Source organism: Pelobates fuscus, chromosome 10 (genome assembly GCF_036172605.1).
Source record: "Pelobates fuscus isolate aPelFus1 chromosome 10, aPelFus1.pri, whole genome shotgun sequence".
NCBI lineage: Eukaryota > Metazoa > Chordata > Amphibia > Anura > Pelobatidae > Pelobates > Pelobates fuscus.
In genome coordinates, this window is record NC_086326.1 from 17,972,187 (window position 1) to 17,999,593 (window position 27,407).

The 27,407-nt window shown below is 42.1% G+C and overlaps 1 protein-coding gene across 3 annotated transcripts in view; it reads right to left on the reverse strand.

The window, feature by feature from the left end:
* The window catches only part of ENTPD7 (ectonucleoside triphosphate diphosphohydrolase 7), a 48,409-nt gene extending 35,354 nt beyond the window's left edge, over nt 1–13,055 (reverse strand). Inside the window, exons 1-3 of one of the 3 annotated variants that reach the window (XM_063434923.1) lie at nt 12,993–13,055; nt 11,488–11,616; nt 6,663–6,845 (exon numbers count right to left, since the gene is read on the reverse strand). In XM_063434923.1, the coding sequence (XP_063290993.1) occupies nt 6,663–6,845; nt 11,488–11,495 (191 nt within the window). In that variant the 5' untranslated portion in view covers nt 11,496–11,616; nt 12,993–13,055. The other 2 variants (XM_063434922.1, XM_063434924.1) reach the window with 2 other exon arrangements.
* Between the last annotated feature and the right edge of the window lie 14,352 nt (nt 13,056–27,407).

A 27,407-nucleotide genomic window follows, 5' to 3' on the forward strand; every position in this document is an offset into this window, starting at 1 on the left:
CACTATCACGCATGAAGAAAATGTCGCAGCCACCGACCGCACTACTGAGGCGCCCAGAGGCGATCCGGTCCCACCCCTGGGACTCACCTAAGGGGAGACAACAGGCAACCCGACCCAAAACGCCTCCACCACAGAAGAACGACAAACGGAACTGTAAATGCTGGGGAAGGAGGGGACTAACCCCGGGTAAAAACCCATCTCACTTACCCATCCAAGTGCAACCTTACCCACCCGGGCAGCAGGCCGTAGGGCATAGAGCCCGTAAGCATCATCCACATCGGCGGAGGAAACGGAGATGCAAGCGACAGACAACGACCCGCTCTTCCGTCTCTCCCACAAGAGGAGGAAACCCGGACCCCAGAGGCAACCGAGTTTGTGGAACGAAGATGCAGGCCTGCACTCCAGCCTGGGGCTGGGGGGGACACCCTCTCTGACACAGGAATTGCAGCTAACCACAACTACCGAGAGTCGGTCACACATCGCCTTTGCAGAGCCGGCATCGGGTGATAGAGAACTGGATGGAGGCTGCATGTAAGCGCTGGTATGGGACACTGTCACTCTGCTAGCCCTGCATACTCTGGGCACTAACATGCTCTAACAACGGATTTGTAGATGTTGTTTACATGCCCAAAACCAAACCGTTTAAGCGTTCGTCTAACTGGGTGATACTAAGGGGCAGGAGGCGCTAGACACCAATGGAAGCCGTGTTACAGTTCACTTAGTCCATACGCAGGTCATACCCGCTTAATTTATGTGATTGTCTGCTACGCTACAGTGGTAATATTCTGTTGTAATATGTTCGGTAGTTTTTGGAGCGAATCCAGCCTGAATTGTGCTATATCACTAACTGCATGTCTAGGAAATTATATTGTACTTTGCTATTCCTTTGACATCCCAACACGTCATGCAGTGCTCATGAATATATTATGTTGTTCCTGAACGACAAGTTAACAATTTAAAAAACGAAGCATCGTTATCCCAGAAATGTAATAGTTTAAAGCGGATAATGTTTAAACCCTCTACTGTAATCAAACTATACTTTTCCCTCCTTCTCTTCTGTACCCCATCAAAAATGCTTCAATAAAAGAAAGATTGACAAAAGGTAAAATGGAGGCCCCAATTCTAAGTCCGCCCAGCAGACATCTATTCCCAGGTTTGGATACCTTAGGTAAGACCTTAGGTATACCTCTAAGATATCGGGTACTTGGATATCCAACGCTCGTAGGAACCTCGGCATGTCAGAGGATTGTTGCAAAATTATGGTTTTGCCAAACATCAAAATGTTACAAGTGTATCTCCAGGCGAAACGGGCATAATGCTCTCTGCTATTGACCTCCAGAGTCTCCTTTATCGTAAGGTGGTAGGGCATAGGTCCTGGTACATCTGTACCAGCAGCCCTTGATATTTGAGAGTAGTAGAATGTCTCGGTCAGAGAACTGGTTCCTTTGTCTGGTAGTAGTGAAATTTGATGATGATATCGCGGAGATGTTCCCCAGTCACTCTGTGCGTCCATAGAGCCTTATGGACATGGTCCAATATCCAGAGTGGTTCAGAGATTTCAGGTGCTATAGGCTGCAGAAGCTGCAAACCAAGTTCCTGCAAGTCAGCATGCCTTGCCTGCTCCAGTAGTCCTCTCAGGCTCAGTTGATTCAGCAAGACCATTTGGAGAGATCCTCTATGCCTGCCTCTAGCTCAAGAACCATTGTCTGCAGTATCTTAGAGCAGTCACCACTTCATTATGAGCATCTACTACTTTCTATCTCTGCTCTGCGCTTCTCTGCCTCAGGGCCCTGATCTCCAAATTGGAGAACTGCTGAACTTCCCAGGTGCCATCTTCGCTAGCAGATCAGAGTCCATGTACTGGAGTGATGGTTGTTGCCACCAAGGATTCTTTACTCTTAGCCTTCTTTATATGCGGCAGTTTGCTGCTCATATTGTTCCTGCTTCTAACCTACACTAACAGGATTCTGGCACAGCCACAATTTTATGCTGTTTGTGCTTTTTACAAGGTGATAAGAGCAGAGCCTCTGAATCACATCACCATTCCCCTCTTTATCCAAGTCATGCCACCCACTTAGGGCTTTTAAGCCGTGTTCTGAGATGCAGCACTCTGTGTCCAGATCGTCTAAATTCCTGGTCCAGCAACACAGATTTTTTTCCTTGTAACGACCTGATATGGGCATTGGCCCATTTCAGTGCTGGAATGGTGGAAGTGCTCAACCCCAAAATACTCATTGCCTGCCTGATGGAACAAAGTCGGTATTTTGGAATGCTGGAAATAGCCGGATTCGTAACCTTTTGTGATCTGGAAGCAGAATGCGTAACTTTTTTGAATCTATTTTGAGTCCAAGAAGACATGGTTGATGCATGACTTTTCCCAGTTGATGAGCCAACCATGTTCTTCGTGTGTAGCCAGAGTAATTTTCAGATAATCCTTTAACTAGAAAAAGGTTTCTGCCTTGATGAACCAAATCGTTCAGATACGAGTCTATAAAGATTTATTTTCCTCACAAAAGTGAGGCAACCGGAACAAGATTCTTTGTGAATACCTTGGGGTGGGTTAGTGAGGGCAAAGGGAAGAGCCACAACTTGAAAATGTAAAACTTTTTTGCAATTTCTTATGGCAAATCTTAGATTTTTTTTGGATTCCTGAGCCATAGGAATGTTGAGATACGCATCCTTTAGATCTAAAGTTGCCATAACATTTTCTGCTTGCAACATAAAAAAACTGATTTTGTATTAGTGAAGAATGGTACTTTGAATCCAAGGGTTGTTTCCCATTTTTCTTCAAAATGCCTTAATAATCCACCATAAAAAATTACAATGAAGATTCTGGAGCTTCTGCAATCAGCAACAGAATTCTGTCTATTTTGCCTTCTTGCACACTCTTCGTATATTGGGGGACTCCTTAAACAGCTTAACCTTCATGGGTCGCAAATCAAAGAAGCAAAGGACGGACAAGCCCAGTGTGGGGCTCAAAATAAGAGATTTGTGGCGGTAGGCAAATGACGAAGTTGGGCCAAAGTCTCTGGTGGCTGCTTTAACTTCTCGGACGACCTATCCTTTGAGGCAGAAGAGGAGAGCCTACCTTTACCGCAGCAGAACCCGGCAGGCCCAGACTCTTCCCCAGTGACAAAGTCTATAGTGCGGGAACTACAAAAAATTATCTTGCACAATGGATCTATGATCCACAGTGACCTGCAGGGCCAAATGGGTCGCCTTGGAACACTGCAGGGTTCTTCAAACAAGAACACACAGCAAATAGTGTCGCTTTAACAAGCAGTGCAGGAGCTATGACAGCAAAATCAAAAATACAAATGCCGCTTTGCAGCCTAGGAAGATACCAGATGCCGGGACAACATGAAGGTGTGGGGAGTCTCGGAGGACATCCTGGAGGCTGAGCTGCTGCACTTTCTAAGGTGCTTGCTGGTGGCCTTGCTGCCATCACGAGAGGCCAAGGTATTGATGCTGGATGGACTCTGTGTTCCCAGACCAGCCAGAGCACGGATTAGTGCTCCAAGGGACCTAGTGTTCCACTTCAAGAATGAGACTGACAAGGCAGCAGTCTTAATTGCCCTCGGGGTTATCTCCCCTTACATTGCAAGGTTAAAACGACAGATCCATTGCACCCAGACCACTTTATTAAGATGAAGTGGTCTGTGTGGCTTTAGTGTCCCTTTAAAATTATACTGATGGCTCTCCCACTGCAGTGTTTAGCTGACAAAGTGATGTTTCCTACAACAGGATGTAGAAAAACAAATAATAAAATGTTACACATGCAAAGCATTATTGTTATTATGACTCTGCAGAATTATATTTTTTCCATGATAATTTCCCTTGATGAAGAAAAAAATATATCTTTTATTTATTTTTTCTCATGTCACGTGCATTTATAACCTGTAACCAAAAAGACATACAGTTAATGTTTTATACCGATGCAAGGTACAGACATATGCTACAATGTGTCCTTCCAGCAAACGTTAAAAACAAAACACACAAAAATGATGTTGAGCAAAGATATTGAATGTCCAGTGTTGACAGTTTACAGTCTGCAGGATTTGTGTATTCTATCAGCATAAGCTTAAACTGTATCAACGCTTGGGTTTCATCTGGAAGATTCATACACGGAGACAACTGAAATTTCCATGCAGATTAAAAAACACATGTTTAAAAATATTGTACCAGGAGTGCGGATAAATGTATCCCCTTAGTGGGTCGGAGGAGAGAACATTACCTTGCGTTAAAACAAGTCGCACGCCTCTCTGGTACACAGAGCTTTAACATCTCTATGAATGCTTTGCTTTGATGTTTGCACCATGAAATTGCAGACTTACAGATTCACTGATCTGAAATCTAATGAGTTATTTGTTTTCACTGGCTGATTACCAAGAGACTTTAATCATGTGTAATGTTTTAAGATTCTGCTCAGATCTCCTGAGCTTTCGGCAATCGCAGCTGCTGAGTTTAAGGCTGCTTTAACAAGTCTCAAGGAAGGCAGCATCTGGAAGTTTAAAACGGCTGACCCTGTCGGCAGCTGCGGAGCTCACAAGTGGGCAGTGTGAACGCAGACACCTGGCACGCTGGAATCTTGTCTAATTAAAGCACAGAACGGCATGATAACACTGCTCAGCTGGAAAGTGACATTGGAGAATAATCAAGAAATATAGAATATTAACCTCTGCTTGATACCAATAGAAATAGGTTTCCAGAACAGAGTCGGGATTATTCACGAAAATGAGATTTTCACATTAAAAACAACTCAAATGAGAGCATACCTGCCTTAAATTTGAAATTCCCTTTGGATCCTAAGTTTAGAGAATAACCCTGTGTGTATCACGTTTATTTGTACAAATTAAGCACTTGTCATCCAAACAGGAATATAAAATATACTATATACAGATAAAATAAAGCTTTGTTTAACGTTTCAACCTATTCCTCATTACAATTTACATAGAAACTATTAGATACGTTACAAGTATTGGAGTTTATCCAATGTCTAGTTACAATATACCTTATGGAAGTTATACCATTATGCAATTAGAGGCAATAAATAAATGTGTTTCTTATATTACATATATGTGGCTATTTAACAGTGTGTATCTCTTTGTGTGACCAGTTCATAACCTCCGTATCGAAAATACTGAACAAAAGCGATGATGTTTCTTTTTTCCTAGTCTGTTGCAAAATTGGAAGTGCTTCAAACTTGTTTTTTTTTTGTTTTGCTTTCTTTTAGATAAACAGCAAAAAAAAAATGTGAGGAAGGCTGAACTTGATGGACACATGTCTCTTTTCAGCCCATGTAACTATGTTTGGAATAAGAAAAACAAAATCTATTGTTGAGATTGAGAAGATCTCCACAACTGGTCACGGTTTGATATGAAATACAAGGATAAATACCTCTTGTTTCTTCACAAAAAAAATTCAATTCAGTCCTCAAATTACACAAATGTTCCAGGTTTTGTTAGTTACCCTTTGGAACTGAACTGGGAAAATGTCTGAATCCAGGATTGTTGGGGTACCTTGAGGACTGGGATAACTGCTCTATATCACATTTGCCCAGGTCTTTTAGAAGGAAATGAAGACCCAAAAAAATAAAAATGTAAAAAACAAACACACACACACAAATAAGGACTTGATTCAGACTGGATCCCTATGGCAGTACAACCACTATCAAGGATAGATAATATGATCGACAGTATATGTAGGTAGGTAATGTGCTGACCTCGAATAACTAACTTAAAGCTGCTGACGATCAGGAAGCTTGTTTTGTCTTGTCTCTCTAATATTAAATATTGGATTATTATTAACTTATTAAGTGTAGGGAAAATTTGTTTTTAAATTGTTGGGAACTGACCTGGGAATATTTAATGTTAGGCCTAAGTTCCTAAATTTGGGGTGGGGAGGGGGAAATCTCCAACTATGATTTTACTCCAGATGGGCAATGTTGGCTTAAAATGTGAAAGTGCCTGTCTATGATTTAGTGCATAATCCTGACAGTTTTAGGAACATTAAGTTCCAAAGTATTTTTTTTATTCCCTGCTACACACAGCAGGTGCTGAGCTTCTAACTATTCCGGTTTTCTAGCTACCTTTGCCGGACATTTACAAACTTCCCGCGGAGCAGCAAGATAAAACCACCACATCATTCTGCGTATAAATCTTACGAAACAGACTAAGTGAGATCAGCAGATGTAACAAGGAATTCATTGTATTTGATCTGAGCAGATAAGAAGACATAACAGCATAGTTGTGGAAAAACGGTCAACAAGATTTGTTTATTTGAAAAAGACAACAAAAATGAAACCTTTTCTCTCTATTTTGCCATGTGTTATTCCAATTTTTAAATGATAAAATGTATCTATGAGGTATGTGTTAACCCTTCAACAGAGAGGAACACATTGGTAAATTAGAGGGGAGGCATGTTTTGCAGTTTACCCAAAACAATGTTGGAATATTTTGCAGAAAACAATTTAGGGCAGGGGACGGCAAACATTATCAGAGTCGCTTCCAGAACTACAAAGACTATGCTGCATTGCTAAGCTGTAGGCTGAATAAGCATTAGAAGAGTTGGATAAATAATGAGAAAAAGTGTGAAGGATTAGCGCACCAAAGCCATACCTCAAAGAAAAAGTAGTAGGGAAAAAAAAAAATGATTTGACTAACCTCCTAAACTGGCGTACATTAACTCCTCTGGAACTCCAAAGCTGAGGATTTGCCAGAATTACCACAATCAGTATAAACACCACAATTAAAATATTCAGTAAAACCACACGTTGACGGGAAAACTGGGTTACTGATGGCAGGCTGCAGTGCCATGAGCCAGGAAACAGGCAGGAAAAACTAATTCTGAAAGAAAAGAAAAACACAGAATAAAACTTCTATGAAGATACAGGCAGGTTTTCATTCTGCAACAGTGGGCTTGTGACATACACTAATAGCATAACTGCGCACCTTTAGTCAATTCTCATTGTTCTGAAAGGTAGACAAACTTTTTTTACCTTTTTAGATATTTTAGAAGTTATTTTTCCTTAATGATTAATGTTATATTTGACTTTATTTTAGGTCTACTGAAATGCAGAATTCCCTCACCCAGCTTCCTTCTTTGCTCAGTGTGCAAAGCCATTTTGAGTGATTTTTGTTCAGAATCAGCCGTTATCCAACCCAAGAACCCTCTCCCTTGCCAGGCTGCTCTGCATTCAGAGCGATCATGTTACCGGTTATCTAAAAGTGCACAGGGAAGCCAGGCAGTTTTCTGGTACAAGTATCGCCAAGTGATCTAGTTCTTACTTTCTTCTGTGTCCAGTGGAAGAAAGTATCACATGGATCAATTTGCAACAGAAAAATGCCCACCTGTACACTGCTGCGTGCCCGGTGGTCACGGGGACATCATTCATCTGTGTAGCCAGCTATAGGGAAAGTGATCTTATAATAGAACTTATTCCAACTGAAGATCACTCAGAATGCCTGCGAACACTGCATACAATATGTCAGTATACAATATAGACTGCATACAATACGTCAGTATACAATATAGACTGCATACAATACGTCAGCATACAATATACACTGCATACAATACGTCAGCATACAATATACACTGCATACAATACGTCAGCATACAATATAGACTGCATACAATACGTCAGCATACAATATAGACTGCATACAATACGTCAGCATACAATATAGACTGCATACAATACGTCAGCATACAATATACACTGCATACAATACGTCAGCATACAATATACACTGCATACAATACGTCAGTATACACTGCATACAATACGTCAGTATACACTGCATACAATACGTCAGTATACACTGCATACAATACGTCAGTATACACTGCATACAATATGTCAGTATACACTGCATACAATATGTCAGTATACACTGCATACAATATGTCAGTATACACTGCATACAATATGTCAGTATACACTGCATACAATATGTCAGTATACACTGCATACAATATGTCAGTATACACTGCATACAATATGTCAGTATACACTGCATACAATATGTCAGTATACACTGCATACAATATGTCAGTATACACTGCATACAATATGTCAGTATACACTGCATACAATATGTCAGTATACACTGCATACAATATGTCAGTATACACTGCATACAATATGTCAGTATACACTGCATACAATATGTCAGTATACACTGCATACAATATGTCAGTATACACTGCATACAATATGTCAGTATACACTGCATACAATATGTCAGTATACACTGCATACAATATGTCAGTATACACTGCATACAATATGTCAGTATACACTGCATACAATATGTCAGTATACACTGCATACAATATGTCAGTATACACTGCATACAATATGTCAGTATACACTGCATACAATATGTCAGTATACACTGCATACAATATGTCAGTATACACTGCATACAATATGTCAGTATACACTGCATACAATATGTCAGTATACACTGCATACAATATGTCAGTATACACTGCATACAATATGTCAGTATACACTGCATACAATATGTCAGTATACACTGCATACAATATGTCAGTATACACTGCATACAATATGTCAGTATACAATATAGACTGCATACAATATGTCAGTATACAATATAGACTGTATACAATATGTCAGTATACACTGTATACAATATGTCAGTATACACTGTATACAATATGTCAGTATACACTGTATACAATATGTCAGTATACAATATAGACTGCATACAATATGTCAGTATACACTGTATACAATATGTCAGTATACACTGTACACAATATGTCAGTATACACTGTATACAATATGTCAGTATACACTGTATACAATATGTCAGTATACAATATAGACTGCATACAATATGTCAGTATACACTGTATACAATATGTCAGTATACACTGTACACAATATGTCAGTATACACTGTATACACTGCATACAATATGTCAGTATACACTGCATACAATATGTCAGTATACACTGCATACAATATGTCAGTATACACTGCATACAATATGTCAGTATACACTGCATACAATATGTCAGTATACACTGCATACAATATGTCAGTATACACTGCATACAATATGTCAGTATACACTGCATACAATATGTCAGTATACACTGCATACAATATGTCAGTATACACTGCATACAATATGTCAGTATACACTGCATACAATATGTCAGTATACACTGCATACAATATGTCAGTATACACTGCATACAATATGTCAGTATACACTGCATACAATATGTCAGTATACACTGCATACAATATGTCAGTATACACTGCATACAATATGTCAGTATACACTGCATACAATATGTCAGTATACACTGCATACAATATGTCAGTATACACTGCATACAATATGTCAGTATACACTGCATACAATATGTCAGTATACACTGCATACAATATGTCAGTATACACTGCATACAATATGTCAGTATACACTGCATACAATATGTCAGTATACACTGCATACAATATGTCAGTATACACTGCATACAATATGTCAGTATACACTGCATACAATATGTCAGTATACACTGCATACAATATGTCAGTATACACTGCATACAATATGTCAGTATACACTGCATACAATATGTCAGTATACACTGCATACAATATGTCAGTATACACTGCATACAATATGTCAGTATACACTGCATACAATATGTCAGTATACACTGCATACAATATGTCAGTATACACTGCATACAATATGTCAGTATACACTGCATACAATATGTCAGTATACACTGCATACAATATGTCAGTATACACTGCATACAATATGTCAGTATACACTGCATACAATATGTCAGTATACACTGCATACAATATGTCAGTATACACTGCATACAATATGTCAGTATACACTGCATACAATATGTCAGTATACACTGCATACAATATGTCAGTATACACTGCATACAATATGTCAGTATACACTGCATACAATATGTCAGTATACACTGCATACAATATGTCAGTATACACTGCATACAATATGTCAGTATACACTGTATACAATATGTCAGTATACAATATTGAAGACAAACCAAGCAACATAACAGTAACACAATCTTTTGAAATGATGGGGGAAAAAAATGTTTTTAATGTTTGATTTTTTTGTTTTTTAGATTTGACAGTTTTGCTTTAAAATGATTTTACATGACATTAAGCATCAGTTGCATAACTAATCATCTGCTTCACAATGACACATGACAATTCAAGGGGGGTGGGATATATGCATGTTAAAATGACCATCTACAACAGAGCTAGATATGACAGTGACACCCCGAGCACCAAAAACACTACAGCTCATTGTAGTGGTTATTGTTGATAGAAACTTTGGGTTAAGTAACGCTTGACAGGAATCAGGGGTGGCATTCTTATAATGAACAAGGAACAAATGGAAGGGAAGTCAGGCATTTGTTTTGCTACTTCTGGGAAAATAGAACATTTTGTCCAATTATTCTTATTTATAAGTTTGGACAATGCCTCATGTATATCCCCTGGTTGGACATTACATGGAGTTATTTAACCCCTTAAGGACACATGACATGTGTGACGTGTCATGATTCCCTTTTGTTCCAGAAGTTTGGTCCTTAAGGGGTTAAACATTTACAAAGTAATGTCTTTTATAGTGTTCACTAAGATGTGTATTGTCAGGAAATCAATGGGAAATTCAAAATGTAGGCCAAAAGAGCCAATTGGAAATAATAGCTAAATGGAACATATGTTAAATGGGAAATATTTGTTCTAAGCCTGTATCAAGTCATCTACATAAAGCATTTTTGTAAAAAAATAAATACATTTTTAAATAAAATAAAAAAAAAAACCGCTCGCACACACTGCAATGAGCAAAGGATATAGAAGCGAAAACTCTTTTTTTCTCTTTCCCAGGGAACAATTCGTTCCATGGTTTGTCGGGAGGATGTGCATTGCATTATCCAAAATATGCAGAATTAATTTACTACCAGAAGAAAGCAGATAATTATCTGCAGAAGGTTTTTTGCCATTTCTGCCATGACCAATTAATTTTCTCTGGTTGCATGTGATCTCAATACGAGGCCATAATTATCTCATGCCACGTGGCAAACATAGAAGCCTGACAGTACTGATTATCACCTACAGCTTGCCAAATAACTATAGTGTAAGATACAAACAGGCTTATTCACTAAAGCGAGCATTCAAAGTGGATTCAAAGACATTTTCTAATTTCAGGGCAGAATAGCTGAGCTGGAAGCATAGACGACTTAAAGAGTATTTCCAGAATCGGCTATTTTGGCCTTTGAATTCCCTTTGAATTCTCAATTTAGTGAATAACCCTGTAACAGTTGACCAGAGTCAGCAAATGCTATTTTACACTAATTCTATTTAGGGTTATGAGATTAACGGATACCTTTTGGAATAAGCTGTTCACACGTACTATTAATTAAAATTGGACTTTAAGTTATTACCTGGCCATAGACACCTTTCTCTGTCAGTTGCTCTTTGGGTCTGAGATCCACATGTCACCTTTTTCTCAGTTTGCCCCGGGGAGGTGATGTCATGAAGTTAAGCATTGCCGCCTCCTCCTCCGACAGTGGCTGTAACAAAATAAAAAAACATAAGCACTACCCTATGAAGTAGCTTTCATTTAACTATTTTTTCCAGAATGCACTTTGCAAGACTGGCGTGGCAGATCAGTTAAATATTAAAGATCAGTTCCAGCGTAATTGAACACCTAGCATTGGACAGAGATAATAAAAACCAAAGACAGAATTTCTTTTACTTTTACCGCAAATAGAAGTGTTTTGCTTAATTTCTAATCAGCATGATTCTAGTTACAATGAGACAACTCTCATACATAATACAGCAACTTTATGATGATTTTGCTGGCAAAGTATCATCGAATTTATTCTAAAACAGTCGTGGATCTACCTTTTGGCCATCACTATTCTAGAGTATGGTGCGTATCAACAGAGATTCAGTCAATATTAGTTTGTGAGATTAAACAATAAACACAAAATTGATCATCTCAAAAAATGAAAATATTCCAGCTTTCACCATCCGATGGTTTTCCAAATTGTATTATAAATGGAAATGAAAGCACACATATAGTATTTAATAAACAACGCAAAGCTTATATATATTATATATATATCATTAATAAAATTGATAAACAGGCGTAGGTTTATTAAATAATTTTAGCACATTAAATGTGAAATTAATTGCGAAATTTTGTCAAACATTGCCAAATTGTGCTATAAGCAGATTCAAACATTTTTTAATTTTTTAACCTCTGATCAGCTATTTTAGCCTACATGCTGCCATTTGGATTTAATTTCTTAAAATTCAACGTTTAGCTGAATAATCCCTAACAGATCTATTCAGCAAACCCAAAACTGTATTAAACTGAAATCAGAATTCAAAAAAAAAAAAAAAATGTGGCTAAACCAGCTGACCAGGAAAAAAAAATAAATTCTCCAATTCAGCTAAAGTCATTGGTGTTTACTTAAATGAAAAAACCATAGTGAAATCTAAAATCCAAATAAGAAAACTGTATCTAAAACAGCTACACAGTATCTATAGCTGAGCTGGAGATTGTTTGCAGATCAGCTGTTTTACCCTCATTCAGTTTCAATTTATTTAAATGTAGAGTTTAGCAGATATGCCACACATTGTGCCAGCTATCAGGCAATGCAGATGCCCAGTAAAACACTGGGCCTATTATACCCTGTAATGCTAACTTAGAGGGGTTATTACGAATATTGGTATGAATACTTCCCCCCCCCACCTTCACCCAGGAAGTTGCCTATAATCTCTGCCTTACTAACCCCATCAATGCAAACATGCATTATTGTAACCCCCCCACCCCCATGCTCTAGCTGCCATATAATATACATTGTGTAAATATGCCATTCCACACACACACACACTGCCACGTGAACTGCACACACAAAGCAGCACCTCTCACACTCACCACCCGGAAGTTGCCAGTCAATTCAGCTTTGCCACTACTGACACGTCATCACCCCCCCCTTTGTCAACAACTTTATTGAAACGTGAACACGGTGACAACCCATGTGAGCTGTCTAGTGCAGCCATTGCAAGTGTTGTTTGGTGAGCAATGTGTGAGACTGGGGGAGAGGGATCTGCAGGAAAGGGATAGGGGACAATGTAAAACTGCAACACCCATGTGGCTGGCCAAGCATAGTGGGTGTTGTTGGGTGATGGTTGGGGTTGTTGTTTGGCCATCCCATATTCAGTGATAACATTACAATAATAAGTAATAATTAGGTAATATTCTCTGAGAGCTGTAGGGGTTTATTTACTAAACTCTGATAAAAACAAAACGTAAACAAAAACTGGAATTTGCGCTACATATCTGTTCAACTGTAATTCACCGAGGTCACATTAAGTGCACCCACACTTATTATATATCATTTTGTTCAGGAGAAACAGGGCTTTAATTTATCATTAACTATTCATATATGGAACATAATTTATTATGAATAAAATGTGAGAAAATATATTTTTTTTAAATTTGTATTTCTGTCTGACATTTTATCTGTGAATGTCCTAATACATGTCATGTACTGGTTTTACTGCAAAAAAATGCACGTATTTGTAATCAGCGATGTCTCACGAGTACAACAGTACCCCCTATTAACAGGTTTTATGGTGTTTTGGAAAGTTACAGGGTCAAATATAGAACGTTCCATTTTTAAATTGAAATTCGCCAGATTTGTAATGTTACCTTTGAGACGGTGTGGTAGCCCAGGAATGAGAAATACCCCCATAATGGCATATCATTTGAAAAAGTAGACAACCCAAGGTATTGAAAGTGGGATGTGTTTAGTCTTTTTTAGTAGCCACTTAGTCACAAACACTGACCAAAGTTAGAGTTCATATTTGTTTTTGTGTGAAAAATGCAAAAAACTAATATTTGGCCAGTGTTTGTGACTAAGTGACTACTAAGAAAGACTGGACATACCCCACTTGCAATACCTTGGGTTGTCTACTTTTGCAAATGGTATGCCATCATGGGGGTCATTCTCATTCCTGGGCCACCATACGCTCTCAAAGGCAACATTACCAATCTGGCAAATTTCAATGTCAAAAAAATGAAATGCAAGCCTTATATGTGACTCTCTAACTTTCCAAAACACCATAAAATCTGTACATGGGCGGTACTGTTATTCTCGGGAGACTTCACTAAACACAAATATTAGTGTTTTAAAACAGTAAAACATATTACAACAATAATATAGTCCATAAAAGCGTCGTCTGTTTGTAAAAAATGCCAAAAAACGTCACTTTTACTTAAAATATCATCGTTGTAATACAATTTACCATTTTGAAACACTAATATTTGAGTTCAGCGAAGTCTCCCGAGTAAAACAGTACCCCCTATGTACAGGTTTTATGGTGTCTTGGAGAGTTACAGGGTCATATATAGTGTTGCGAATTAAATTCTCTGCACTTTCTCCCTGTGTTGTCAGGCATGTCCAGTGGCGTACATACCAGGGTCGCAGGGGTCGCGGCTGCGACCGGGCCCGGCCCACCAGGGGGCCCAGCCGCCCCTGCGACCCGGTATGTACCCACAGGGCCAGCCTCTTCTGCTGGGGGGCCCAGGAGCCGGCCACCTCCGGGCCCCCCGAGGCTGGCCCTGCTGTCACCCTGCTGGCTGGCGGACGCGCGAGGGAGCACTGTCCCCTGAGTGCTCCCTCTTCAGCTCCCTCGCGCACCGCACTGAAACCGGGGCTGGAAGATGACGTCATCTTCCGGCTCCGGTATCAGTACGCGGCGCGCAAGGGAGCTGAAGAGGGAGCACTCAGGGGACAGTGCTCCCTCGCGCGCCCGCCAGCCGGGTGACAGCAGGGCCAGCAACACCACTGGACCCTAGGGAATCCCCCCAGCTCTCACACAGGTAAGGAGGCTGGGGGGATTAAATAAAAAAAAAACCCAGAAAAAACGTGTGAGTGTGTTTAGTGAGAGTGTGTTTAGTGAGAGTGTGTTTAGTGAGAGTGTGTTAGTGAGTGTGTGTTAGTGAGTGTGTTAGTGAGTGAGTGTTTTAGTGAGTGTGTTAGTGAGTGAGTGTGTTAGTGAGTGTGTTAGTGAGTGAGTGTGTTAGTGAGAGTGTGTTAATGTGAGTGTGTTAATGTGAGTGTGTTAATGTGAGTGTGTTAGTGTGAGTGTGTTAGTGTGAGTGTGTTAGTGAGTGTGTTAGTGAGTGTGTTAGTGAGTGTGTTAGTGTGTGTTAGTGAGTGTGTTAGTGTGTGTGTTAGTGTGTGTTAGTGTTAGTTTCCCCCCAGCTCTCACACAGGTAAGGAGGCTGGGGGGATTAAATAAAAAAAAAACCCAGAAAAAACGTGTGAGTGTGTTTAGTGAGAGTGTGTTTAGTGAGAGTGTGTTTAGTGAGAGTGTGTTTAGTGAGAGTGTGTTAGTGAGTGTGTGTTAGTGAGTGTGTTAGTGTTAGTGAGTGTGTTAGTGAGTGAGTGTTTTAGTGAGTGTGTTAGTGAGTGAGTGTGTTAGTGAGTGTGTTAGTGAGTGAGTGTGTTAGTGAGAGTGTGTTAATGTGAGTGTGTTAATGTGAGTGTGTTAATGTGAGTGTGTTAGTGTGAGTGTGTTAGTGTGAGTGTGTTAGTGTGAGTGTGTTAGTGAGTGTGTTAGTGAGTGTGTTAGTGAGTGTGTTAGTGTGTGTTAGTGAGTGTGTTAGTGTGTGTGTTAGTGTGTGTTAGTGTTAGTTTGTATTAGTGTGTGTGTGTGTTAGTGTTAGTGTGTGTTATTGAGAGAGTGTGTTAGTGTTAGTGTGAGTGTGTTAGTGTGAGTGTGTTAGTGAGTGTGTTAGTGTGAGTGATTGTGTTAGTGAGTGTGTTAGTGAGTTGTTAGTGTTAGTGAGTGTGTTAGTGTTAGTGAGTGTGTTAGTGTTAGTTTGTGTTAGTGTGTGTGTGTGTGTTAGTGTTTGTGTGTGTTAGTGTTTGTGTGTGTTAGTGAGTGAGTGTGTTAGTTTTAGAGTGTGTTAGTGTTAGTGTGTGTGTGCGTCTGTCACTGAGTGTGTGTCTGTCAGTAAATGTGTGCGTCTGTTCATGAGAGTGTGTGTGTGTGTGTGTCTAAAGCACTTACCTTTCTCCAGCGCCGGGCTCCCTTGGCGCTGGGGATCTCTCCGTCCCAATCCGCCTCTCAGCTCCGAATGCACATGCGTGGCAAGAGCCACGCGCGCATTCAAACCGCCCATAGGAAAGCATTACTCAATGCTTTCTTATGGACGTTCAGCGTCTTCTCACTGTGATTTTCACAGTGAGAATCGCAGAAAATCCTCTAGCGGCTGTCAATGAGACAGCCACTAGAGGCTGGATTAACCCTCAGTGAAACATAGCAGTTTCTCTGAAACTGCTATGTTTTCAGCTGCAGGGTTAAAACTAGAGAGACCTGGCACCCAGACCACTTCATTGAGCTGATTTGATCTGGGTGTCTGTAGTGGTCCTTTAAGTGTATGTGTTTATGCATGCACTGGCGTACATACCGCGGTCGCACGGGTCGCAGCCCTGCGACCAGGTGCCCGCCGCCATGTGTTGCGGCCCCAGTGTCAGGATCGGGACAGGGATCCAACACGCAGAGTACAAACAGGTACAGGATACGTATACCGGACCTTAGAATGTACGGAGAATATAGAGAATGGTCAGAGATGAGCCGAGGTCGAGGGAACGAGAGGACAGGTAAGCGAGGAACAAGCCGGGTCAAGGATAACAGAGGTAAACAGAGTAAATCAAACAAGCCGGGTCGGAACCAAAGGGATAACTGAAAATACGAGAGCACTGTGTGACTAGGCAGGCAAGAACCACGACAGGGCAATGAGCAAATGAGAGAAGCACTGTTAAATACCCTGGCTCAGAAGGGTAGACACGCCTCCGACGAGTCCTGATTAGTCTCCAAACAATTGAGTGACAGGTCGTTCCGGGTTGGCGTCATGACATCGACTTCCGGACGTCATGCTACAAAAGGAAGTGACTAAGCGCGGGGGGGGGCCCACAGATCAGTTTTCGCACCGGGGCCCCATGGGTTGTGTGTACGCCACTGGGCATGTCAATCAAATTTTAATTAATCAAATCACATAATTACATTAAAAGATTATTTCAATATATTCAATATTTTAATATATATGCATTTATAGGTATTTAAATTCTACGTGTATACTAATGTAATCTTTTATGTAATTATATGTATTTATCTATATATATATATTTGCGGTTATTTGTATTTTATATATAGATATATATATATATATATATAGAATGTCATTCTAAGTGTATTTTGTTACCAATGTATATATATTAATAACAAAATACAGTTAACAAAATACATTTGAATATATAATTTATATTACATTTTGTTTCAATATTTTATTTATTTTATTTATTTATTATTGTAAGTATACGTATATATATATATATATATGTGTATATATCTATTATATATATAATATATATACATATTATATATATGTAACGTCATTCTAAGTGTATTTTATGTCAGGATCCCGCGGGCGGCTGCGAGGGGAGGCTGCACTCACCCTCCAGCCGTCCGCGGGTCCTTTCCCGGCATACGCGCGCTGGGCGGCATCCTCCCAGCCTCGGATGCCGCCGCGTCCTCCTCTCCGTCCCCCAGCGGCAGCATGCATGACGCTGAACGCTGGGGGACCGCCCACTCTTGTACATGCCGCGGTCAGCCACCTGACCCGGCGTTAAAGGCACAGTGCCTCAATCACAGTGGGAGGTATACATATCTCCCACGTGTGATTACTAATTCTGATTGGAAATTATCCAATCAGAATTAATATAATGGTTTATATACTTACCTTTCCTGTTCCTCCCTGCCCTGTTGTGGTCTTTGCTTACTACTATTGCTACTGAACTTGTGTTTCTGGTTACGTACTCTCTGGCTTGTTAAACTGACTTTGTGACTTTCTCCTTCCCTTTGACCTCAGCTTGTTTCTCGTTATTCTGTCTTCTGGTTCCCCTTACTCGGCTTGTCTCCTGACTATTCTTTGTGTGCTTAGCCCGGCCACTCTAAGGTCCGGTACTGCACCTTTTCTCTGTGTGTGTGTGTGTGTTAGCGTGTTGGGTTCCCAGAATCGTGACATTTTAATACTCATAAATGTACTTATATTAATATTAAAATACACTTTGTATGACGTTACATATATATATATATTATATATATATAATAGATATACATATATTATATATATAAATACATTTCTATTTTAATTTTACACGTCTAATATATATTTTTTACAGCTCCCACCAGCAGGGGGACTGTCTGACATTTCAAAGAGTGATCACATGGCCCCCGGGGGCCTTATTTGCCGGGGAGGGCTGCCTGGGCTGTCAGGCAGCCCTCCAGAAGAGGGTCGCGGCGGAGGTAAGTCCACCAGACCTCCAGGGATAGAAAGCCGTTACGGCGTTCTATGCCGCCGCAATGGCTTTAAAGACCTTTTAATGCGGGACGGCATAGAACGCCGTAATGGCGTTAAGAGGTTAAAGGACCTCTCCAAGCACCATAACCACTAGGCTCACTGTAGTGGTTATGGTACAGGGAAGGTCAGATAAAGGAGGACATTGCCCCCTGGGGCACTAGTACACAGGTGGTAGTTGGCTGTTGCCTTAGAGCACAATGTTAACTATATTATGCAACTGTATTATGAGTATTATTATTATCCCAGGACTCGCAGTATTAGCATAATACACTGCAGAGCTTTATAAAACAATATTTCCATCACATTAGAAATGGTTGGACATACAGCCAAAAACACCAGAGCAAAAATAACATGCTCACCAGCAGCATGAACATCAGGTCAACCATGGTCGCGTGCTACTTGCTCCTGTAATGACGCAACAGTGTCAGTTCAGATACCAGTTTTGCATAAGTTTGAATGCAGCGTAATTGTCACTAGTTCGCAGTCATTTTAGTTCTTTTTATATAGTTATTAGCGTTCCTAACACACTGCGAATGCGCCATTGAAGCAAAATTACATTGTTAGACTTTGAGTTGTTCCTGTCCTGTTCCCAATATTCCAGACCCGGCTAGCTTATTGACTACAAATTATTCCTATATAGTTTATGAGGACCTGGCTACGTTACTAACAAAGCGTTATTTCCTGTACCAGACCCGGCTTCTCGACCTTGTATTTACCTACTGATTTTCATTTTTATGTCGTCTTCCTCGTCTGAACTAGGATAGATTTACTGATATTTCCTATTTCCAGTCTAAACATTAAAGGGACACTATAGGCACCCAGCTATAGGCACCCAGCTACAGGCACCCAGATAACTTCAGCTCATTGCAGTGGTCTGGGTGCATATTCCTGTAATTTCTGGCATTAACCTCTCTCTTTCTGCTCGTGCAGACTGTGCAGGCGCCGGTAGTTCATGGCTGTGTACGGGAACATATAGTAATCCCCTACCTATACCTCACTGTCCTGGGACTAATGGACCATGTCTTGCTGGTGTATTAGGTATATTAGGGCGTTTACCAAATAGTTGTATATATGTCTCTCTTGTCATATTAATTAAGGTCTGTGTACTTAAATCTGGTAGAATATTAGGTAGTTCTGTAAATGTTGGCTGATCTAGATCCACATTTTCCGCATCAGTCAATTGAATGCTGATACCTGGCTCCTGCACCCCAAGGGCCTTGTACAATTTCACATAGTACCATTTCTCCATGATGAAGGTCTCTCTGTGCCTGGGCTACAAATAGTTAATTAAAGTCTCGATATCTCAAGAATAATTGTCCCATGACAAAGAATTGTGTCTTCTCTTACGTATAAGAGGTTACCTAGGTAATGTTGTTTAAAATGCGTAAAGTTAGTGCCTCCAGCCCCACGTTATTTATTTATTTATTTATTATTGCTATTTATAAAGCGCACACAGATTCCGCAGCGCTGTACAATTAGTGGAGAAACGTACAATATACACATACAAATACAAGAGGTAAGAGAGCCCTGCCCGTAAGCTGATATCTAGCCATTGGTTGGGCGCCAATTGTAACCGCTAGTACTCCTATTTACCGCTATAACGTCTTAAAACTTAGAATTTAGCAGGGCTAACCATACAGATATCTTAGCTAAAATTTTGTATAGTCGGTATAGAGTTTCTCTATTTAAAATACATAAATAATTGAGAATACAATGAAAATAGGAGTTGGAAGCAATAACTTTTGTCTTATTAATATAGTTTATTGAATATAAAGGAATAATTATATAAACTTAATAGAGATGTCGCGAACATAAAATTTTCCGTTCACGAACGGCGAACGCGAACTTCCACAAATGTTCGCGTACGGGCGAACCAGGCGAACCGCCATAGACTTCAATAGGCAGGCGAATTTTAAAACCCACAGGGACTCTTTCTGGCCACAATAGTGATGGAAAAGTAGTTTCAAGGGGACTAACACCTGGACTGTGGCATGCAGGAGGGGGATCCATGGCAAAACTCCCATGGAAAATTACATAGTTGATGCAGAGTCTGGTTTTATTCCATAAAGGGCATAAATCACCTAACATTCCTAAATTGTTTGGAATAACGTGCTTTAAAACATCAGGTATGATGTTGTATCGATCAGGTAGTGTAAGGGTTACGCCCGCTTCACAGTGACAGACCAAACTCCCCGTTTAACGCACCGCAAACAACCGCAAACAGTCCATTTGCACAACCGCAAACTCCCCATTTGCACAAGGTTGGATACCAAGCTAGCCATGTCCCGTTCCTTATCCTCACTGATGTCATTGAAGGTCTCTTCCTCCACCCAGTCATGTACAACACCAAGGGTCCCCGAAAGGTGACAACAAGCCCCCTGTATTTTTTTTTTAAAATGTACACTACTGTTACACCAGATATGAGTTGCACTGGTGTCACACTGTGCCCTGGCAGGCCCTGAAACGCACACGTGTGAAGGAAACTGACTGCTATTATTTTACAGTCAAAAATGTTTGTTTATTTTTAAATGCAAGCTATTGTGACACCAGATATGAGTGGTGGCACTGGGCAAGTGGGCACAGTATACGCTGTGAGCCTGACACACACGCTGGCAGGCAGGCAACTGCAATTAGATTACACAGGAAAAAAAAAGCAGACTGATGTTCTAGCCCTAAAAAGGGCTTTTTGGGATGCTGTCTTTACAGCAGAGATCAGATGAGTCCTTCAGGACTGTAGTGGACACTGAATACACTAGCCTAGCTATCGGTTTCCCTATTAAATCAGCAGCAGGTACACTGTCCCTCCTCTCAATAAGAATGCAGCTTCTGGGGGGCGGGGCCTAGCTGTCATGGAGGAAAGACGCACTTCGCGTGAGCTCCCTCAATATCTCACTTTAAGCAGCTATCAACAAGCGAATTTCACCCCAGAAGGGGATGACCCAGCAATGTTGCTCCTACCTGACCGACCCGACATGCTTAATAGCGGTCAGCAACTCGACAGAGTCTTACTTACCTCCGCGTGGCAAGTGTGGCCTGGTGCTCACCGGGCGGGAGAGGCGGCCGATCTCCCGATCCTGGGATGCCCAGGAGCAGCTACTTCCCAGCAGGAGCTCCGTTACTCCCCCCCCCCTCGGACTGGTGGGGGTTATCCCGGTCCACCCCTGAGAGGCTGTCTGGAGCTAATGGACGCACAGAGCACAGCCGCCCAGGCTGACATACTCATCTGCGACTCTCCCAATATGGCGGCAGCCGCGTGTCCTCCTGGTACCAGCAAAGCATGGCAGGATATTGAGTCTAAGCTGGACAGACTCTGTAATCAATTTTGGAAGCAAATAACAAGCAGGAAGCCCCAACAAGCTCCACCACAGCTAAGCGAAGCAGTCCCCATTAAAATCCACCAACGCAAAAGACGTCGAAGACGGGACCGGAGGCACAAACAGAAATGCAGAGCCTGCCCCACGTCAAGCACTCGCCTCCACCTTAACCCCTTAAGGACCAAACTTCTGGAATAAAAGGGAATCATGACATGTCACACATGTCATGTGTCCTTAAGGGGTTAAGCCACCACAATCCCGCACCGGACGTGAAGCACAACCGGGACAGATCCGACCACCCGACAAAACAAGCTTCCACCACCTCAAGCCGCAAACCCGGCACTCAGCCAGAGACTTGCCTTTGTTGTTCCAGGTATCAGGGACTCCCAGGGTCTGCACCTGGCGCCCAGAAGGGATCGGATGAGCACAAGCAGTAAACAGCAGCCTGCCAAGCATGTCCCACTACAGCCGATCCTCCACACCATGCCTTTGATCACATGAACTGCTCTCTGCACATTAACTAATCGTAAAGTAGCGAGCGTTTAAACATGTCATTATTTCACCTCCTAAAGAGTTTATTGTCGTAGTTCCTTACATGCCTTTATCTTAACCGTTCATGTATTATGTTCAGGGCCGGACTGGCCTACTGGGATACCGGGAAATTTCCCGGTAGGCCGCCAGCCCTGGGGCCGCTTTGACATGTGGCTGCACTCAGCCACAAGACATGAAAACATTTTTTTTAGTTTGCTTATGCGGCCGTGCGGCCGCAGCCACGGCCGCAGCAACACCTGCGCCGGCCGCTGCTTGCTGTGCGAGGGCACAGCTACTTCCTGTCAGCCGCCGGATGTGAGCGGCAAATGGCGACATGACGTCACATCCGGCGGCTGCGCGGCGGCGGCTCTACAGATACTGCATCGCGGCCTCTCATCCCTGAGCTGTCGTAAAGGTAAGAATAAGGGGGCTTGGGGGACCTATTGTATTGTGTATTGGGGAGGGGAGGGGGTGGTCAGTAATGTATTTGGGGAGGGGGGGTCAGTAATGTATTGGGGGGGCAGTAATTTGTTGGGGGGGCAGTAATTTGTTGGGGGGGCAGTAATTTGTTGGGGAGGGGGGGGGCAGTAATTTGTTGGGGAGGGGGGGCAGTAATTTGTTGGGGAGGGGGGGCAGTAATGTATTTGGGGAGGGGGGGTCAGTAATGTATATGGGGAGGGGGGGTCAGTAATGTATTGGGGAGGGGGGCAGTAATGTATTGGGGAGGGGGGGCAGTAATGTATTGGGGAGGGGGGACAGTAATGTATTGGGGAGGGGGGACAGTAATGTATTGGGGTGGGGGGACGGTAATGTATTGGGGAGGGGAGGGGGGGGTCAGTAATGTATTTGGGGAGGGGGGTCAGTAATGTATTTGGGGAGGGGGGTCAGTAATGTATTTGGGGAGGGGGGTCAGTAATGTATATGGGGAGGGGGGGTCAGTAATGTAATGGGGAGGGGGACAGTAATGTATTGGGGAGGGGGGGGCAGTAATGTATATGGGGAGGGGGGTCAGTAATGTATTGGGGAGGGGGCGTAATGTATTTGGGGAGGGGGGTCAGTAATGTATTTGGGGAGGGGGGTCAGTAATGTATATGAGGAGGGGGGTCAGTAATGTATTTGGGGAGGGGGGTCAGTAATGTATTTGGGGAGGGGGGTCAGTAATGTGTATGGGGAGGGGGGGTCAGTAATGTAATGGGGAGGGGGGGCAGTAATGTATTTGGGGAAGGGGGGGCAGTAATGTATTTGGGGAGGGGGTCAGTAATGTATTGGGGAGGGGGAGCAGTAATGTATATGGGGGGTCAGTAATGTATTGGGGAGGGGGCAGTAATGTATTGGGGAGGGGGAGCAGTAATGTATTGGGGAGGGGTCAGTAATGTATTGGGGAGGGGAGGGGGTCAGTAATGTATTTGGGGAGGGGGTCAGTAATGTATTTGGGGAGGGGGGTCAGTAATGTATTTGGGGAGGGGGGTCAGTAATGTATTTGGGGAGGGGGGTCAGTAATGTATATGAGGAGGGGGGTCAGTAATGTGTTTGGGGAGGGGGGTCAGTAATGTATATGGGGAGGGGGGGTCAGTAATGTAATGAGGAGGGGGGCAGTAATGTATTGGGGAAGGGGGGGCAGTAATGTATATGGGGAGGGGGGGTCAGTAATGTATTGGGGAGGGGGGCAGTAATGTATTGGGGAGGGGGTCAGTAATGTATTGGGGAGGGGGAGCAGTAATGTATTGGGGAGGGGCAGTAATGTATTTGGGAGGGGAGGGGGTCAGTAATGTATTTGGGGAGGGGGGTCAGTAATGTATTTGGGGAGGGGGGTCAGTAATGTATATGGGGAGGGGGGTCAGTAATGTATATGAGGAGGGGGGTCAGTAATGTATATGGGAGGGGGGTCAGTAATGTATATGGGAGGGGGGGGTCAGTAATGTATTGGGGAAGGGGGGGCAGTAATGTATTGGGGAAGGGGGGGCAGTAATGTATTGGGGAAGGGGGGGGGAGTAATGTATTGGGGAAGGGGGGGAGTAATGTATTGGGGAAGGGGGGCAGTAATGTATTGGGGAAGGGGGGCAGTAATGTATTGGGGAAGGGGAGGGCACTAATGTATTGGGGATGGGGAGGGCACTAATGTATTGGGGAAGGGGAGGGCAGTAATGTATTGGGGAAGGGGAGGGCAGTAATGTATTGGGGGGCAGTAATGTATTGGGGAGGGGAACAAGGGGGGCAGTAATGTATATGGGGAGGGGGGTCAGCAGTATATTAGAGGAGGGGGTGACAGCAGTATATTAGGGGGAGGGGGGTCAGCAGTGTATTAGATAGGGGGAGGGGGGATGAGAAAGATCTGACTTAGGAATTTGAGATGAGGCAATGATTACATTTTTTACATTTATATTTGTGGCCCAATGTATATTTTATATATATATATATATATATATATATATATATATATATATACATATATATATATATATATATATATATATATATATATATATATATATGTGTGTATATATATGTATGTACATAATTCATACACATATACATATGTGTATATGTATATGTGTATGAATTATGTGGATTATGCGGAGGATTTGAAACTGCAACTCCAGGATGTGAATACGTACTGCCCCCTTGCAAGTGACCCCACACTGGGGATTAAAAGGAAAATTGAAGACGTTTTAGAGATGGGCCTGAGGGCTGACTTCATCAGTTTGGAGCTGTACAGGTTTTTGAACAAACCATTCCCTCATACTCCAGTCATATATAGTATCCCCAAGATACATAAAAATTCCAACAAACCTCCTGGACGGCCCATTGTCTCGGCGATTGACGGCATTCTGGAACCGATAGCCCAATGGCTCGACTTCATTTTTAAGGGGCCGGTCGAACAGCTTTTCACTTGTATTAAAGACACTCAAACGCTACTAGACCGAATTAGGAAGTTGGACCTCAACAACACAGCTCCAATTTTTATAACGATGGACGTGAAAAGCCTATATACAGTGATCCCCCATACAGGGGGCATTGAAGCCATGAGGCAAGTACTGCATGGATCTTCCACCTATCTAGGACCGCCCATTGAATTTGTGTTGGAGTTATTGTCACTTATCCTTTACAACAACTACTTTCGTTTTGAGGACCAGTGGTACTTACAGGTGGCTGGTACATCGATGGGATCGGTGATGGCTCCCATGTATGCCAACGCGTACATGTACGTTTATGAGACCACAAATATCTTGATTCCATACCAGCATTCAATCATTGGATACTATCGTTATATCGACGATCTGCTGATCATTTGGCGGGGCACACATGAGGAAGCGGCTACTATGGTTGACGAATTGAACTCTCTCCTGCTACCTATACAGTTTACAGCAAACATCAGTGGAGACCGGGTCCAATACCTGGATCTTGAAATTTCGTATAGCAATAATGGCATACAACACACACTATTCTCCAAGCCAACGGACCGTAACACTCTGTTACATGCTAGGAGTGCTCACCCTACCGCCCTGATAAAGTCAATCCCGAAAGCCCAATTCCAGAGAGTGATCCGCAACAATTCAGACAAAGACAAGGCCGAGATACAACTTGGGGTGATGACCCAAAAGTTTCTGGAAAGGGGATACGATTCTCAAGTGTTGGATGATGCACTGTTGAAAGCTCGTTTGGCTCCGGTGCTCCCAATTAAGAAACGAGAACAGAGGTTGGTCTTTCCTATGACCTTCCATAATTCATCTAGCCAAGTATCAGCCATTGTCAAAGATAACTGGAAAATGATTTCAGCGGACGACACCCTGCCGAAAATCTTCAAGGAGAGACCACTCATTTGCTACAAGAAGAATAGGAGCCTCAAGGATATACTGGTTCGCACAGATCCAGTGGAGAGCTATTCGGGGGCAGTTAAACAGAATATACGAGGGAGTGTGCGATGCCTTGGGTGTGTGACATGTGGGCACATGATTCCAGCTAAGAGATTCAACCACCCACATACGAACAGGACCTACGATATTAAGCACACGATTACCTGTAAAACCCAGTTTGTTGTATACAAACTGGTATGTCCATGCGGCCTCCACTATGTGGGCAAGACGGAGACACAGTTATGTGAAAGGATCAGAGGACATCGGTCGAGCATCAGGCTAGCCTACAGGGATGGACAATCAGACAAACCGGTTGCACGGCACTTTTTGGAAAAGAAGCACCCACTGGCATCACTAAAGTTCGTGGGTATAGACCACATTCCTCCCCCCCGAAGAGGTGGAGATAGAGGAAAGATGCTCCTTCAAAAAGAGACTTTTTGGATCCATCAACTAAATACAGTGGCTCCTATGGGGTTAAATGAAAATAATACTTATCATTCGTTTATATGAAGTTTCACAGCTAGCTAGGAATTTTAAATGGAAAAATGAAAAAATGAAATAATGTTTTTAATTAGTGATAGAAAGCATTGGGTATTTTTTATTAGTTGTAGTTTTATTTCGGAGTTATTGCAATACACTGTTATACACAGGCAGTTTACACTTCAAGCTACTTTATGTATGAGCATTGCACTTTGTTTGCACTATTTGCACAGTTTTGCGTAAAGCCACAGCACTTTATATTTGTCACTAGCACTTTTAATGAGGTAAAGTAGCGTTTTCCACTACTTTAGATATGATACACTCCATATATACATAATTACCCACATACCCCATTTGGGGTCAATGCACATAGTTTTTGTCATTAATATTAACTATATGGATATTGATTTGCACATCCACTTTCACTGGCAATACATTGTTTTAATCATAAGCACTTAGATGCACTTTTTTGTCAGTATATTTGTAGAATCCTTCATTCTGTGGACCACGGTCCGGTTTGCATTAGCAGGCCGTTTTGTTGATATGGTTTCCAGGGTGACGGGTGAACCAACACGTAGACACGTAATCGAAAGGACGTTACGCACATGTATGCGCGCGCACACCCGGAAGAACACAGGGTGATGGCGGGAACACACGGGAACACACCTGAGTGAGTAACTAATTGACTATTGGTGTATATATTCGTCACTGTTACACTGTACTGTATTGTTTTGCTG